This window comes from Colius striatus, chromosome 15 (assembly GCF_028858725.1).
Source record: "Colius striatus isolate bColStr4 chromosome 15, bColStr4.1.hap1, whole genome shotgun sequence".
In the NCBI taxonomy this organism is placed as follows: domain Eukaryota; kingdom Metazoa; phylum Chordata; class Aves; order Coliiformes; family Coliidae; genus Colius; species Colius striatus.
This window is the reverse complement of record NC_084773.1, coordinates 5,167,604-5,179,849: the sequence shown is the minus strand read 5'-3', so window position 1 is coordinate 5,179,849 and position 12,246 is coordinate 5,167,604. Positions and strand designations below refer to the sequence as shown.

Below are 12,246 nucleotides of genomic sequence, written 5' to 3'. Positions count from 1 at the left end.
AACTATTTTAAACAGCACATGGTTTTTGAGACTAATCTCTATTTTTATCTTGGAGGGTAAGGGAAGGCTGCTAGCAATAATTCACTTTGCTGGTGAATGATCACCTTTCTTTGCAGGCATCTGTTTCTTTTTTTACATGACTATTTTCCTAGGGATGGTATGACTCAGTAGAAAGAGGCGGTGTTGCTAGGCAGCAGTGTGAGCACTTTGCAGATGCCATGTGATGGCAGTAAGCTGCCTTGTAATAATCCATTGGCGGCAGCATTCCTGGCTGAGGTTCTGTATTGCACAAAGAAAGAAGCATCTCTGACAGGAGCAGATGCTGCCTAGCAACTGCCACTGCTCCCCGACCGGCCTGAAATACCTTCACTTAATTGTAGTGTAATTTTGGTAATACACCAGACCTTCAGTGTAACAGATTGCTTTCAGCTATGAAGTGTAATTTTCTTCCTCAAGTTTTTGCATAAAAGTTTATAAAGACCATTAATAAGGTCAAAAAATTCTTTAGCGCTCTCCTAAACCATGTCTTTTGTTTAATCCCTACTCTTCGATTGTAATGTTTGGATGGCTTTTAATCAGCTTTTAATAATCTTTTTTGTGTGTGTGTGTGTGTATTACATTAGTGCCTGGCAATTCCAATCGGATTAGAGCCCTGTTCTGTGTCGTGTGTACCAGTATACTGCTCCTTGCTCTAAAAACCTGCTTTATTTGGGTAGGTTTGAGGGGTTTTTTTAGGGTATAATTGGATATGTCCTCTCCCCCATACCTAAATTCTTCGTATTGTCCATCTTGCTTAAATGGCAGATTGTTTTTTAAGTACTAGACCTGGGTTTTCTTCCCTGTTTTCTTTGTAAACGTATTTGCTGAATGTGGCCTGAACTTGCAAATACATTTGAATGTCTTAAATTAATTTCTGGTAAATAATTGGAAGCTTCATCCACAATTTATCATTGAAATACTTGAAAAGTATACCGTGAAGGTGAAAACCTTCTAGGTATGTGTAGAATAAAATGAAAATGTTTTCATTTTAATTTCCTTGTGGTTCTGCTCCCTTGTCAAATACCATCAGGGTCTAACTGTGCAATCTGTGAAGCTGCCAGCTTTAATCAAGCAGCTCTGCAAAAAATTAATCATATTGGCCTTTAATTTTGTTAGAAGAATGGGAAGGCTTTTTTTCTTCATCAACTCCTTTTTCCTGTCTGTTGAGTTATTAAACCCACAATTTTCTGTTTGCAAGGATTACTCCTTTTTGCTGGAGAAAGATTTGTTGTTCTGAGCGAGGCTCAGACTGGAAGGTGCAGGCTGGGTTGGAAAACATTAATTCTTTGCTGCCCGTAGGTGTGGTTGTGCAACACATTTGCCTTATGAAGAGGTAAAGCTAAATCTTGACTCTTAGCTGTCTTTTCCTGTGCGTGGTAGCTTGTGACAAGGTTGTTTTTTTCTTGTGCAGTCATACTGCTGTGGCTTACAGACTTTTTCCCTGTCTGCCATATGTAAATACAAAGAATTAACATCTGTCACCCTCTTTGGAAAAGAAATTATTTTTAAAAGGTTGTTTGCAAGATTCTAAAATTCACTAATGTTGTAGAGTGAAAGAACAGAAATTGATTGGTCACCCTTTAATACAGTTCCCAGAGGGCATTGGTGATGCAGCATCTGTACAACTGAAAACTGCTTTCCATATGATGCACAGGTGAAGTGTGGAGTTCTGGGGTGATGCAGACCTTAAAAGTTGATGTGGTTCAAAAGCCTTTGGATGGGTCTGTAAAAGAAAAGTCATAGAAAGTGCTGTTACATACATATGTGAAATTAATAAAACCTTTTACTTTAGGAAGCCCCAATCCACTGAGTGCTCAAGTTAGAGAAAGGTATATCCTTCCCCTATTCCAATATCCTTCCCTCACCTCCTTGTTTTAGCCTTTGGTAGGGAAAAGGTATTGGATTTAAGAGTCATCCTGCCTACTACAGTGACTCTTCAGTTATGTTTTGCTGTCATCTGACTGTTTCAGGGAAGAAAATAAAGTTGATCTTATTCAACTGTTAAAACTAGCTTATACTGTTTGATACTAGATACTCTTCATAGATGTATTAGTATGAAAAACCATTTTAAGGAACGATACATCCTCATTGTAAGATTCGTTTATCAGTCTGAAGTATTTGCATTATTTTCTTAATGAGTTATCAGTTTCAGTCAATCTTAGGCTCAAAGGTTGCCTCATATCCCATGTTAACTTGTAATAGTGATAACCAGTGGTAGTTAAATACAAAATTCTTTATAAAGACTGTGAAATGTTAAGAGTTTGTTCTGTGTGTTCACCCAAGGTAAATACAAACGCCAGATGTCTCAGCTGGTGTGATAGAGGTGTGAGTTTAAAATACAGCTATGTCATATAAAGCATAAATTACATCATTAGAAAACTTCAGAACTTGGATATTTGTAGCACAGAACACAATTCAGTGTCTGCTCAGTGTGAGTATAAATGAGTAGGGTGTGGAGCTAAGTAATTCTTGTGCAGAGCAGCCCAACTGTAGCTGTCCTCCTGATGCATTATCCTTGCCGTTCCTTCTGAAATTAGTTTGGTCAGAGATACACTTCAGGCATGATCAATGCAAGTTGAGTGCAGTAAGAAGCATTTATGAAAATTAAACAGCATGCTTTAACCTGGAACACTTGTTCTGCTGGTATCGTCTAAAAATACTGCAAAGTACTAAAATTTGAGTAAGACGGATAATAATAATGAGTTGAGAACTGGAAAAAAAACTGTCACAAAGGCCAAAAAGGTTTTGTCTTTTGAAGCCATGAGTAACCAGAGAATATGAAACATTGTTAACCCATAGAGTTCATCAAGTCTTGACCTCACCAGCCTCTTGGAATAAAGAAAAACAGAAACATGTTTTAGCATGTTGACTCTTTCCTAGCAGCAGTGATTTCTGTTGTGAAAGAGACAAAATGAGAAATAAAGAGTAACTCTACCTTTATGATTAGAGAAACAGTTTAGATTTGGAGAAGGAAAAAGGACAATGTAAACATGGAAACCTCTTGAAGAGATTTTTATTCTCATGCCCATTTAAATAACTACTTCCAGTTTTGGTATCTATTAGTGGGGAGGGGAAGGGCAGGAAGAGGGCTCTGTTCTTTTATGAAAATAAAGAATTTAGTTCTTGTGGGCTGAACTGATACTTTATATTGTAAATAGAACATTATGAAATGTCAAAATATATTTTTTTAGGCTTTACTGCAATGTGTAGAAATAGGTATAAAAGTGTAGACAGTATAGAAGAAGGCATACACCTGTGCCAGTTCATTGTGCAAAGATGCACTGACCCTTTCTTAAGATGTCATGTTTATCTGTGAACCCTTGTTCTTTTGAAGCAGTTTCTCTTTCGGCTGGTGGCTTAGAATGCAGCTGCTTTTCTATGTCAGGATATGTGCATAGGCAAGGAGAACACTTCTGAGTCAGTCCTCCTGCATCTTTGGCTTTCCAGACTGTTATCCCAATGCCAGTTGTTCTTACGTGTTACATCCTGCAGTTCCTTGAAACGGTGTAGTTTTGGCATAGCTGCCTCTGTGAACTAGTTTGTGCCTTTCTCATTAAATTACAGAGGTGCAGGGCGAAGAGTTTCTTATGCTGTGTCCCACTTTGGTATAATACAAGTCCCATAGCTAAGGAACCTCTGGCTTGGAGATAATTCCTGAATGAGACACATGTTGCTTTGTCAGAGCATTCCTCTTTGGCAGGGTGTTGGGTTTAACTACTGGCTGAAGTTATGTTTCGTGAGGGGAAACTATAGCCCCCTTAGAAACCTGAATGATGGCAAGGGTGTGTAATATCTGAAATTAGATGTTAAATATTTTTTGCAGTCTGTCCTGGAATCCAGGAGGAATCATTCAGATCTGTTAATATGGTTGGTGAAAGCTGCTGCTTCTGTGTTCTCGTGACTGAGAGGTTTACTTTTGTAAGAAATGATGGAGAGTTGTTGATTGACAGATTGTTTGTATAAGAATTGCTCTGTTGGAAGGACAGAAGTCAGTTATTGGAGTCCTCTCAGTAAATTGCTTTCTCCAGAATGGTTAAATTATTCTGTATTTCCCAGATACATTTGTGTTCATATTTTTCAAATCATACTAAGAAGAATTGTTTACCCAATAGTGACTTCATAAATAAGACTTTGTTGCACAGTGCATTTTTTACCTTCCATAAGTTTGGAATTAGCTTTTGGAAGCTTATATTAGGCTTATTATAAAATAGCCTCAGACTCCAGGGATCCAGTCATAATCAGTAGCTATTTTCACCATTCTTTTGTGTTTTGGAAATGTTAATTTTTCTTCTTGTTAAATAGTTTTTAAAATACATGAATTTGGTGTATTGACTCAGTTTATTTGGGTTCTGTTAGTTTTTCCTGACTTCCATTCATGGCAGCTAGAAAGTCAACTGCTCTTGAGATATGGCTGAATGAAACAACAGAATATTTGGAAAATATCCATATTCACATACTCTATTGATCATTAAAATTGTCAAACAGAAGAGACTTAACACCATTTATCGATGGCTACAGATTTATCCATGAAGGAATTAGCTTTCATACTACTGTATTAAGAGTGAGGAACGCGAAGTGTGTGTCCTTTTTGTTTGTGAATTTACTTTCTAATTGAGAATGATCATCCAGATTGTATCTACAGCTGATGGCATCAGTTAATTTTTGTTCTGTGATGTGTGTTGGTTTGTCCTTTTCTGACTGAAGCAAGCCTAAGAAAAGAGCTTTGGCTATCTTATTATTCGAGTACTCTGAATACTAAAGAGCTGAATACATATTGATGCAGTAGAGTTCTTTTATCAGATTTTCTTTGTGTGACCAGTAGAATCCTTTTATAAATGGACAGCTTGCACCTATAAACTAACAAATCTGTTAGAATGATTTCTAAGTAAGATTAAATATATTAAAAGTCCTTATTTTTGGCCATATTTTAAAAATTGGTTACATCTGCAGTTAAAAAGCTGGTACTCTATTTTCCTGATACCTTGCCTTTAGCTTTCCTTCCAATCTGACTTTTTATTGTTACATGACAAGCAACTATCTATTGACAAATGAGCTAGTACTTGCATCAAATCCCTTTTCTTTCCTGCTTACGTACTTTATTCAGTAGCTTTCATATAGTAAATAATTGTCATAGGAAGCCAGCTGTTTGCTAATTCAGAATTTCTAATGCAGTGTTAACAGGCAATACAGTTTTTCAGACCAACTATTTCTTATTGGACTCAACTGAGTTAACACCAGACAGTCATTAATCTCTCTACAATTCAAACTACTCTTTTGCCTACAACCACTAATGGTATCCAGGAACTGGTGTGTCTGTCTTAGGATAGTTTTGGCATGCTCAGAGCAGTTGAAAATGGCCTGGAAATTTAATGTTATGATGTAGAAACTAATTTTTAAAATCATAGAATCATAATCATGTGTCCAGAATCGCTCTCATAAAATAATGTGGTTTTTTGCTGTGTTGTTACTACTCCATTTTTCTGGGGTTTTCAGTAATAGCTTTTCAGCCAGGAGTAGTCAAAGCCTGTGCTTCTGAGACATACTTGATTTTTTTAGCATTTTTGTTGATCTGAAAGGAAAGGTTATGTTATTTTAATAAAAGACTACTTTGTAAAACAATGTAAAATATGTTTGTACCCTGTTTTCTGTATTTAAAGGATATTGCTATGTAAAATACTGGAGAGGCAAGGAGAAGCCATTAAGGGTTTGATTGTGGCCTGCCAGTTCAGTGTTTGGCAATTGTCAGTGTTCTTGCACTTGGGGAGAAGTGTTTTCTTCATGATTCCAGAGTGAAGCCAGCATGCTGACTAGCTTAGTGTTTTTTTGGGTGATGTTGTCTGCGTTACTCCAGTCTGGATTAAATTGTTAGATTTCTCCTGTCTCTAATGTAACCAAGAATTTTAAACCCCATTTAACCAGTGGTGACAGTGCTGGGAGAGCACTTTTTAAGTTTGCTGATGGAATCCCTACTTTTTCCCCTCTTTTAATTAAACACCGAGTCTCAGTGTGGAAGAGCAAACATTTGATGCCCTTTGATCCTCTTCAGATTTTGATCCAAATTCTTTCTTATGTTACTCTCATCTGAGTGGGTGTTTGCCTGGGATGTGTAGTTTGTGCTTTCTTACCTTTTTCTTGTTAAAATCCCTGTGCACACAGTTGAAGCTATGTTTTATTTTGGTGGCAGTTTGTTGTTGTTTTTTTCCCCTTATACTTTTTTCAAAATGCAACGGTCAAGAAACATATTTGTAGTAGGTAGTGTAGCTGATAGTCTCAGCTTCCATCATGCTCTTCTGTTCTAGGTCACTGCTTTAAGGTCTGTAGTCAGAAGAAATTTGATGGCTTTGAAGTAAAAAGAGACTCTGGGAGGAGATGAAATGCAGCTCCACCACCTGGGATCATCTCAACCATGGCTTGAGTGTTTGCATTTGAAGGGGGGATGTTCCCTTAAATTAGGAAGTAGGGGGATGCTCACTGGGGATGACTGTTGCAACTTGGGGAGTTCCACTGGCAGAGCACCTCTGTGTCTGCAGGTGACACGTAGCGCATACCCTGTGGCTGAGCGTGTCACAGAATGGTAGACGTTGGAAGGGACCTATAAAGGTCATGTAGTCCAACCCACTGCTAAAGCAGGTCCACTTAGATCAGGTCGCAGATTCAGATGGATTTTGAAGACCTCCAGAGATGGAGACTCTGTGCCCTCCCTGAGCAGCCTGTGCCAGGGGCTCCCTCACCCTTCCAGGAAAGTAATTTTTCCTTATGTTTAAGGGGAACTTTTTATGTTCCAGCTTTTGTCTGTTACCCCTTGTCCTGTCACTGGACACTACAGAAAATAAACTACAGAAAAAGGTGCTGCCTCATCCTCCTGACATACACCTTTTAAATACTTGTAAATGTTTATGAGATCCTCCCTCAGCTTTCTCTTCTCCAGACTGAACAGCCCCAGTTCCTGCAGCCTTTCCTCATAAGGAAGATGTTCCAGTCCCCTGATCATCTTGGTGGCCCTGCACTGGGCTCTCTCCAGCACTTCCCTGTCCCTCTTGAGCTGAGGAGCCCAGAACTGGACACAGGACTCCAGATGAGGCCTCAGTAGGGCAGAGTAGATGGGGAAAAGAACCTCCCTTGACCTGCTGGCCACACTCTTCTTGATGCCCCCAGGATGCCATTGGCCTTCTTGGACACGAGGGCACATTGCTGGCTCATGTTTAGTTTATTATCAACCAGGACTCCCAGGTTTCTCTCTGCAGAACTGCTCCCCAGGAGGTCACCCCCAGCCTGTACTGGTGTGTGGGGTTGTTACTTCCCAGGTGCACTTGTCCTTGTTGAACCTCATGAGGTTCTTCTCTGCCCAACTCTCAAGCCGACCGAGATCCCACTGCATGGCAGCACAACCTTCTGGTGAATCAGCCAATCCTCCCAGTTTGGTGTCATCAGCAAACTTGCTGAGGGTCACTCTGTCCCCTCATCCAGGTTGTTGATGAAGATATTGAACAAGACTGGCCCCAGAACCAGTCCCTGTGGAACCCCACTGGTCTTGATCACCACCCTCTGGGCTCTGTCATTCAGCCGGTTCTTGATCCACCTCAGTGTCCACTCACCCAAGCCATGCTTCCTGAGCTTTTCTGAGTCTTTACTTAGAACAAGGTACTGGAATGACTAAATTAAATCTGTGCCTGGTTGAGTTTTTAAATGCTGATGAACAGGCATTACAGGACTTGAGGGGGTTGACTTTGCAATTCAGCCTTTATTTTGCCTCATCACGTTTCATGTAATTACCCATGTCCATGTCCTTATTGTGTACTAATAAATGTGGTTAAAGAAGGTATCATTATACTATGATAATTTTTTAATTTCTTTTTAAACTTCAGGTTTATTTAGTATTTTTTTTACTGTGTTCACATGTTCTGAAACATGAAGATAGGTTCTTATTTCCCCTGGTAAATGAAAACTAAAGGTACCTAGAAAAATATTTACGATCTATGTCACGTTAGTTAGCACGTATGAGAAGTGCATATTCCTCTGTGTTCTTTTATTTATCTGCTTGAATATGATTACATATGGTAATACAGGATTTTTGCAGTGTGTTAGTTGCACAGGTGATACTTGAGGTAGTTTCAACACGGAGGAAAATAATTCCTGCAGTTGGCTTCCCATAGTAACCTTTGCAGTGAAGACTGCCTGTTCCATCGGTGAATTGTGTAGTAGAGTAAGAATTGTGAGACAAGGAAATCTTGGTACGCAGTATGAATCAGGGGTTGGTGATTAAAGTGATTACAAGTCTTGCTTAATTGAAAAATATTTTTTAAAAGCAGAGTCTTTATGTTGCTGCTGAGCTTAATTTCTGATAAGGGACGAAATATTGATATCTGATGAGGATAAGTTGGCTGATGGGTTTTCTGGGCAGCTATGTAAGAGCTATTTTTGTGCAAGGAGTGAGCTAAAGTGCTATGCTTAGAAGAAAAAATTCACACAAAGATTCAACCCTCATATGTGTGTGTCTCTGTTTTTCCCCACCCTCTAGTGATATGCAGCTTCCGAGGAGCTGTACCGCAAGGCTTGGTCCTGGAACTAGGTGAAACTGTCCAGATCCTAGAGAAATGTGAAGGTAAGTGGGATGTCCAAGAAGGGATATTATTTTCTCTATAAGAATATACAAATATCTTAATCTGGCAGATTTTAGTGAGTTGTTTGGAAATCATGATGCATCATATCAAGGCACTTGAATAAAACCTAATCTGACCCACTTTCCGTAGGAAGGGCTGAGTGCTGTTGGCACTAATCCAGTCTGATAGGGGGTCAGTGTGTTTTAAGTTAACCATCTGTCCAGAAAATCTTGAACCCTGACCTGATTACTGTATTGTAATTGGGTCTTATAGTGAATTATGATCATGTGAAGGATATAATCAGAATCTTTTCTTACTATGTTTTCTCAATGTTACTATTAAGCATTTCAGTTATCAGTGTTTATTATTTAGAAACATCTGAACACATGAAAAGTATTATTTATGAAATAGATTAGCAAATCATTTAGGAGCAATACTGCAAAATGTATGGAATATGGATTTAGAGGGGATTGCTTTGGATTTATTTAATGTCTGGTTTTGTGCCTAAAGGAAAATGCCATTGTAAATGTTATAGCATAGTTCTTTCTTATGTGGCTGGAGATGTCTCTGTGTGAATAAACTGAATGTCCTAATCCTCTGCTTTATTCACATGAACAGTATGATTGAAGTTATGTTTAAAAGCAGATGATTTTTACCCTGATGTTCAAGCAAAGGGTGTAAAACATGTCTGTTGAGAAGCAGAGCAAGATACAGTATGAGAACATGTTTCACTGTAGTCTGAGGTGGAATAATGTAACTTTAATCCTGAAGAGCCGAAACACACTCAAATTGAACAGAAATTTGAATTCCAAATCAACATTGCAGAAAGTTGTAGATGTGTTTTCATGTTTGTTCAGTTTACAGTTGTTTTTTATCTCCAGTGTTTGTCGTTACACAAACCTACTGCATACTTGTCAGGAGGCTGCTTTTCTTCTCTTACGCATAGAACTGTCTTTTGCTCTTGAAGATTTTACTTGTACTCAGGTGTTCTGTTTGTTTACACACTGACTTAACTCCTCATGAAAGTGGGACCTCATACATGCTGTTTTTCTAGGCAAGGAGTAGCTTCCTCACCTACACTTGTAAAAACATTCTGCTGAGTGAAAGTTTTGCAGGGCAGTGGTGCTGTTTAATCCATGTAGCAGCATGCTTTAAACAATACATGTGGTGTTACACCTGCAAATGGTAATAGTTTCTTTTATAACTAAATCAACACATGGGGTGTAACAAGCTAAGCTTTATCTGAAGCACTGAGTGTTACATGTCATTCTACTAGGTCTTGATTGTATATGGTACAAGCTCAGGAAAAATGTATTCCTTTGCACAGGACAGTACAACACTAAGGGGAAACAGTGTATATTGCTGAAAGCAGTCGTGTTCTCAAACCATTTCTGATAATCGAGGAAACGTTCAGAATTCTACAAAATAAAGATATGTTCTCCAAGGAGTGGTTTGCTTACAGAAAAGGAAAAGGATAATCCCATGTCTCTTTACAATGTTGTAATAATTAGGCTGTTTATTTCCTTTGCCAGTAATTTTAAGGTTGAAAACTGGTGTGAATTGCCTTTGAGGAAGCAAATTGCTGAGAAAGGAGGCCCTCAGACAAAGTGGTTTCTTGACTGGAAGGAGATGTTTGTACAGAGTCCTTTTCAGTTGTGTTTTTTTAAGCTCTCTGTCCTGTCATTTTGGTTGAGGTGCCTTTACATATATAAAGAGATACATTGATTTTGATAATAACGTCTGGAACTTCACAATATGAAGTTGATCTCTAAATACTAAATATTCAGATGATCTGTGCTGCAGCTCTTGCATGTGTGAATTATGCAAAAAAGCACACTAAATGTGCAAAGGAGGTTCTTAGAAGAAAAACAAGCAGTTGTTTAAACATTCTTGTCTAAGCAGTTGTTGAACACTGTCCTTGGCTTGCCTTGCAAATCTAGAATGAAATACACCTCACCATCTACTTCTGCATTAATTGCTGGGGATTCCTTTGTCTAGACAAACTGGATAAATTAATGTTAACCCATGCAAATAAAGGTCACTGCTGTGGGAATCAGCAGAAGTTCCATTGCTGTTTCAGCTTCACTTCTTAGAATAGTCTGTGCATAATTCTCACCAGTAGAGACTTTGCTCTCAGGGTTAAAAGGATTCACATGGATACAAACCTTCCAGTGATGTGAAGAATGAATTTGGAGACTCGCCAAAGAATTTAAGGCTGACAAAGATTCAAATACTAGCTATACTTCTGGATATGCTTATTTTTACTTGTAATAACTTAGTGAATAACTGTATTATTGTTATAACAGAGCAAGTGCTCTTCTGTAGTGACTGCTCTAAACAGGCAGTCACTGCAGTTAAAGTGGTTCAGTGAAAGAGTAGGAAATTTCCTACATCATGTATGTGTATTTGTCTCTTCAAGGCTAATAAATGAGTACCAATTGATAACACAAAAAATATTAAAAATATGGTTATCTATGCATATTTTAAACAAAGTGCAATGAAATACAGTTGTCTTTGTAACCATTGATCTTGTTCAAGTGCTTGAAATTGAACTCTTGTACTTCAATCAATTTGTGTGCCTGCCACTGTGTGTCCTTTCCTACCAGACCACAGGCATCTCAATTACTTTGCTGTTTTCTAATTCTGTCTAAATCTGAGAAATGCCTCCCACTGCTTCCCCCCACCATAATTCACTGTGACAGTGTTTAAACCTATGGACTTACTGTCTGCTTTTCTTTCAAAGCTAGTTTCTAGCAAACATTATGCTGTCTCTAAAGTATGTGACATTACTAGGGTGGTTTTATAGTTACTATTTGCACAGAGCACTGTGAGGTCCTCCAGTGGTGTCACTCAAAGGTAGCAGATATTCTTCAAGATATTGGTTGTACATGTGCTTGTCTTTCACAACTTTCCCCTCTCTCTGTTACCTGTTTATTCCTACTAAAGATTTTGCCACTTAGAGTGAGAGTTGAAACCACAAGTGGTGTTTTCTGCTTTACATACCATGCATTGAGGAGGTGAAAGGGTATGGCAATAGAATGCCACTTACAGATGTTGAAAAGCCGAGTTTGACAAAGGTCAAGGGACAAAGCATGAGCATCCTCGTTGTTTGAAATACCCATGAGGACAGCGTGTTCTAAAGAACAGCCTATTTCTCAAGTCATATGACTATTGCTCTGCCACTGGCATTTGGAGTAAATTTAAAATGCCCGATTTGTCCATTTACTTTTATTACTAGAGAGCAGTTTTCTTTTGATTAAAAATGCTACAACTTCAGTGACTTTAATTATTACCTGGAGACTTTTATGCGTTCACTGGAGAAAAATAACACTATCTGATGCCTGAAGCACCAGTTAAATGAATATTATCTTACCCATGCAAATTCTGGTATCCACACAAGCATTTATTTACATGGTTTTAATTTGTGTGTATGTGAATAATAGTGTTCTTAAGACATGCACGTAATATATTTAAAGTTTCTGTCTTATTCCAGCAGTGACAGTATAGTCAAATGAAGGCTTTCCAGTATTTGGAGTATCTAAGCAGCAGATAGAGCATGCACTTAGGATTTTTTCTTAAGTTCTTGAAGAATTCAGTGTACTTCAGA

At 38.4% G+C, this 12,246-nt stretch overlaps 1 protein-coding gene across 6 annotated transcripts in view; it reads left to right on the top strand.

Moving 5' to 3' along the window:
- DOCK3 (dedicator of cytokinesis 3) overlaps positions 1-12,246 on the top strand; it is a 199,864-nt gene that overhangs the window by 11,348 nt on the left and 176,270 nt on the right. For all 6 annotated transcript variants that reach the window (XR_009819784.1, XM_062008169.1, XM_062008167.1 and 3 more), the window contains exon 2: positions 8,558-8,641. Coding sequence is in view for 5 of the 6 variants with exons in the window: in XM_062008169.1 (XP_061864153.1) it covers positions 8,558-8,641 (84 nt within the window). In the remaining variant the exon portion in view is untranslated. The remainder of the gene's footprint in view (positions 1-8,557; positions 8,642-12,246) is intronic.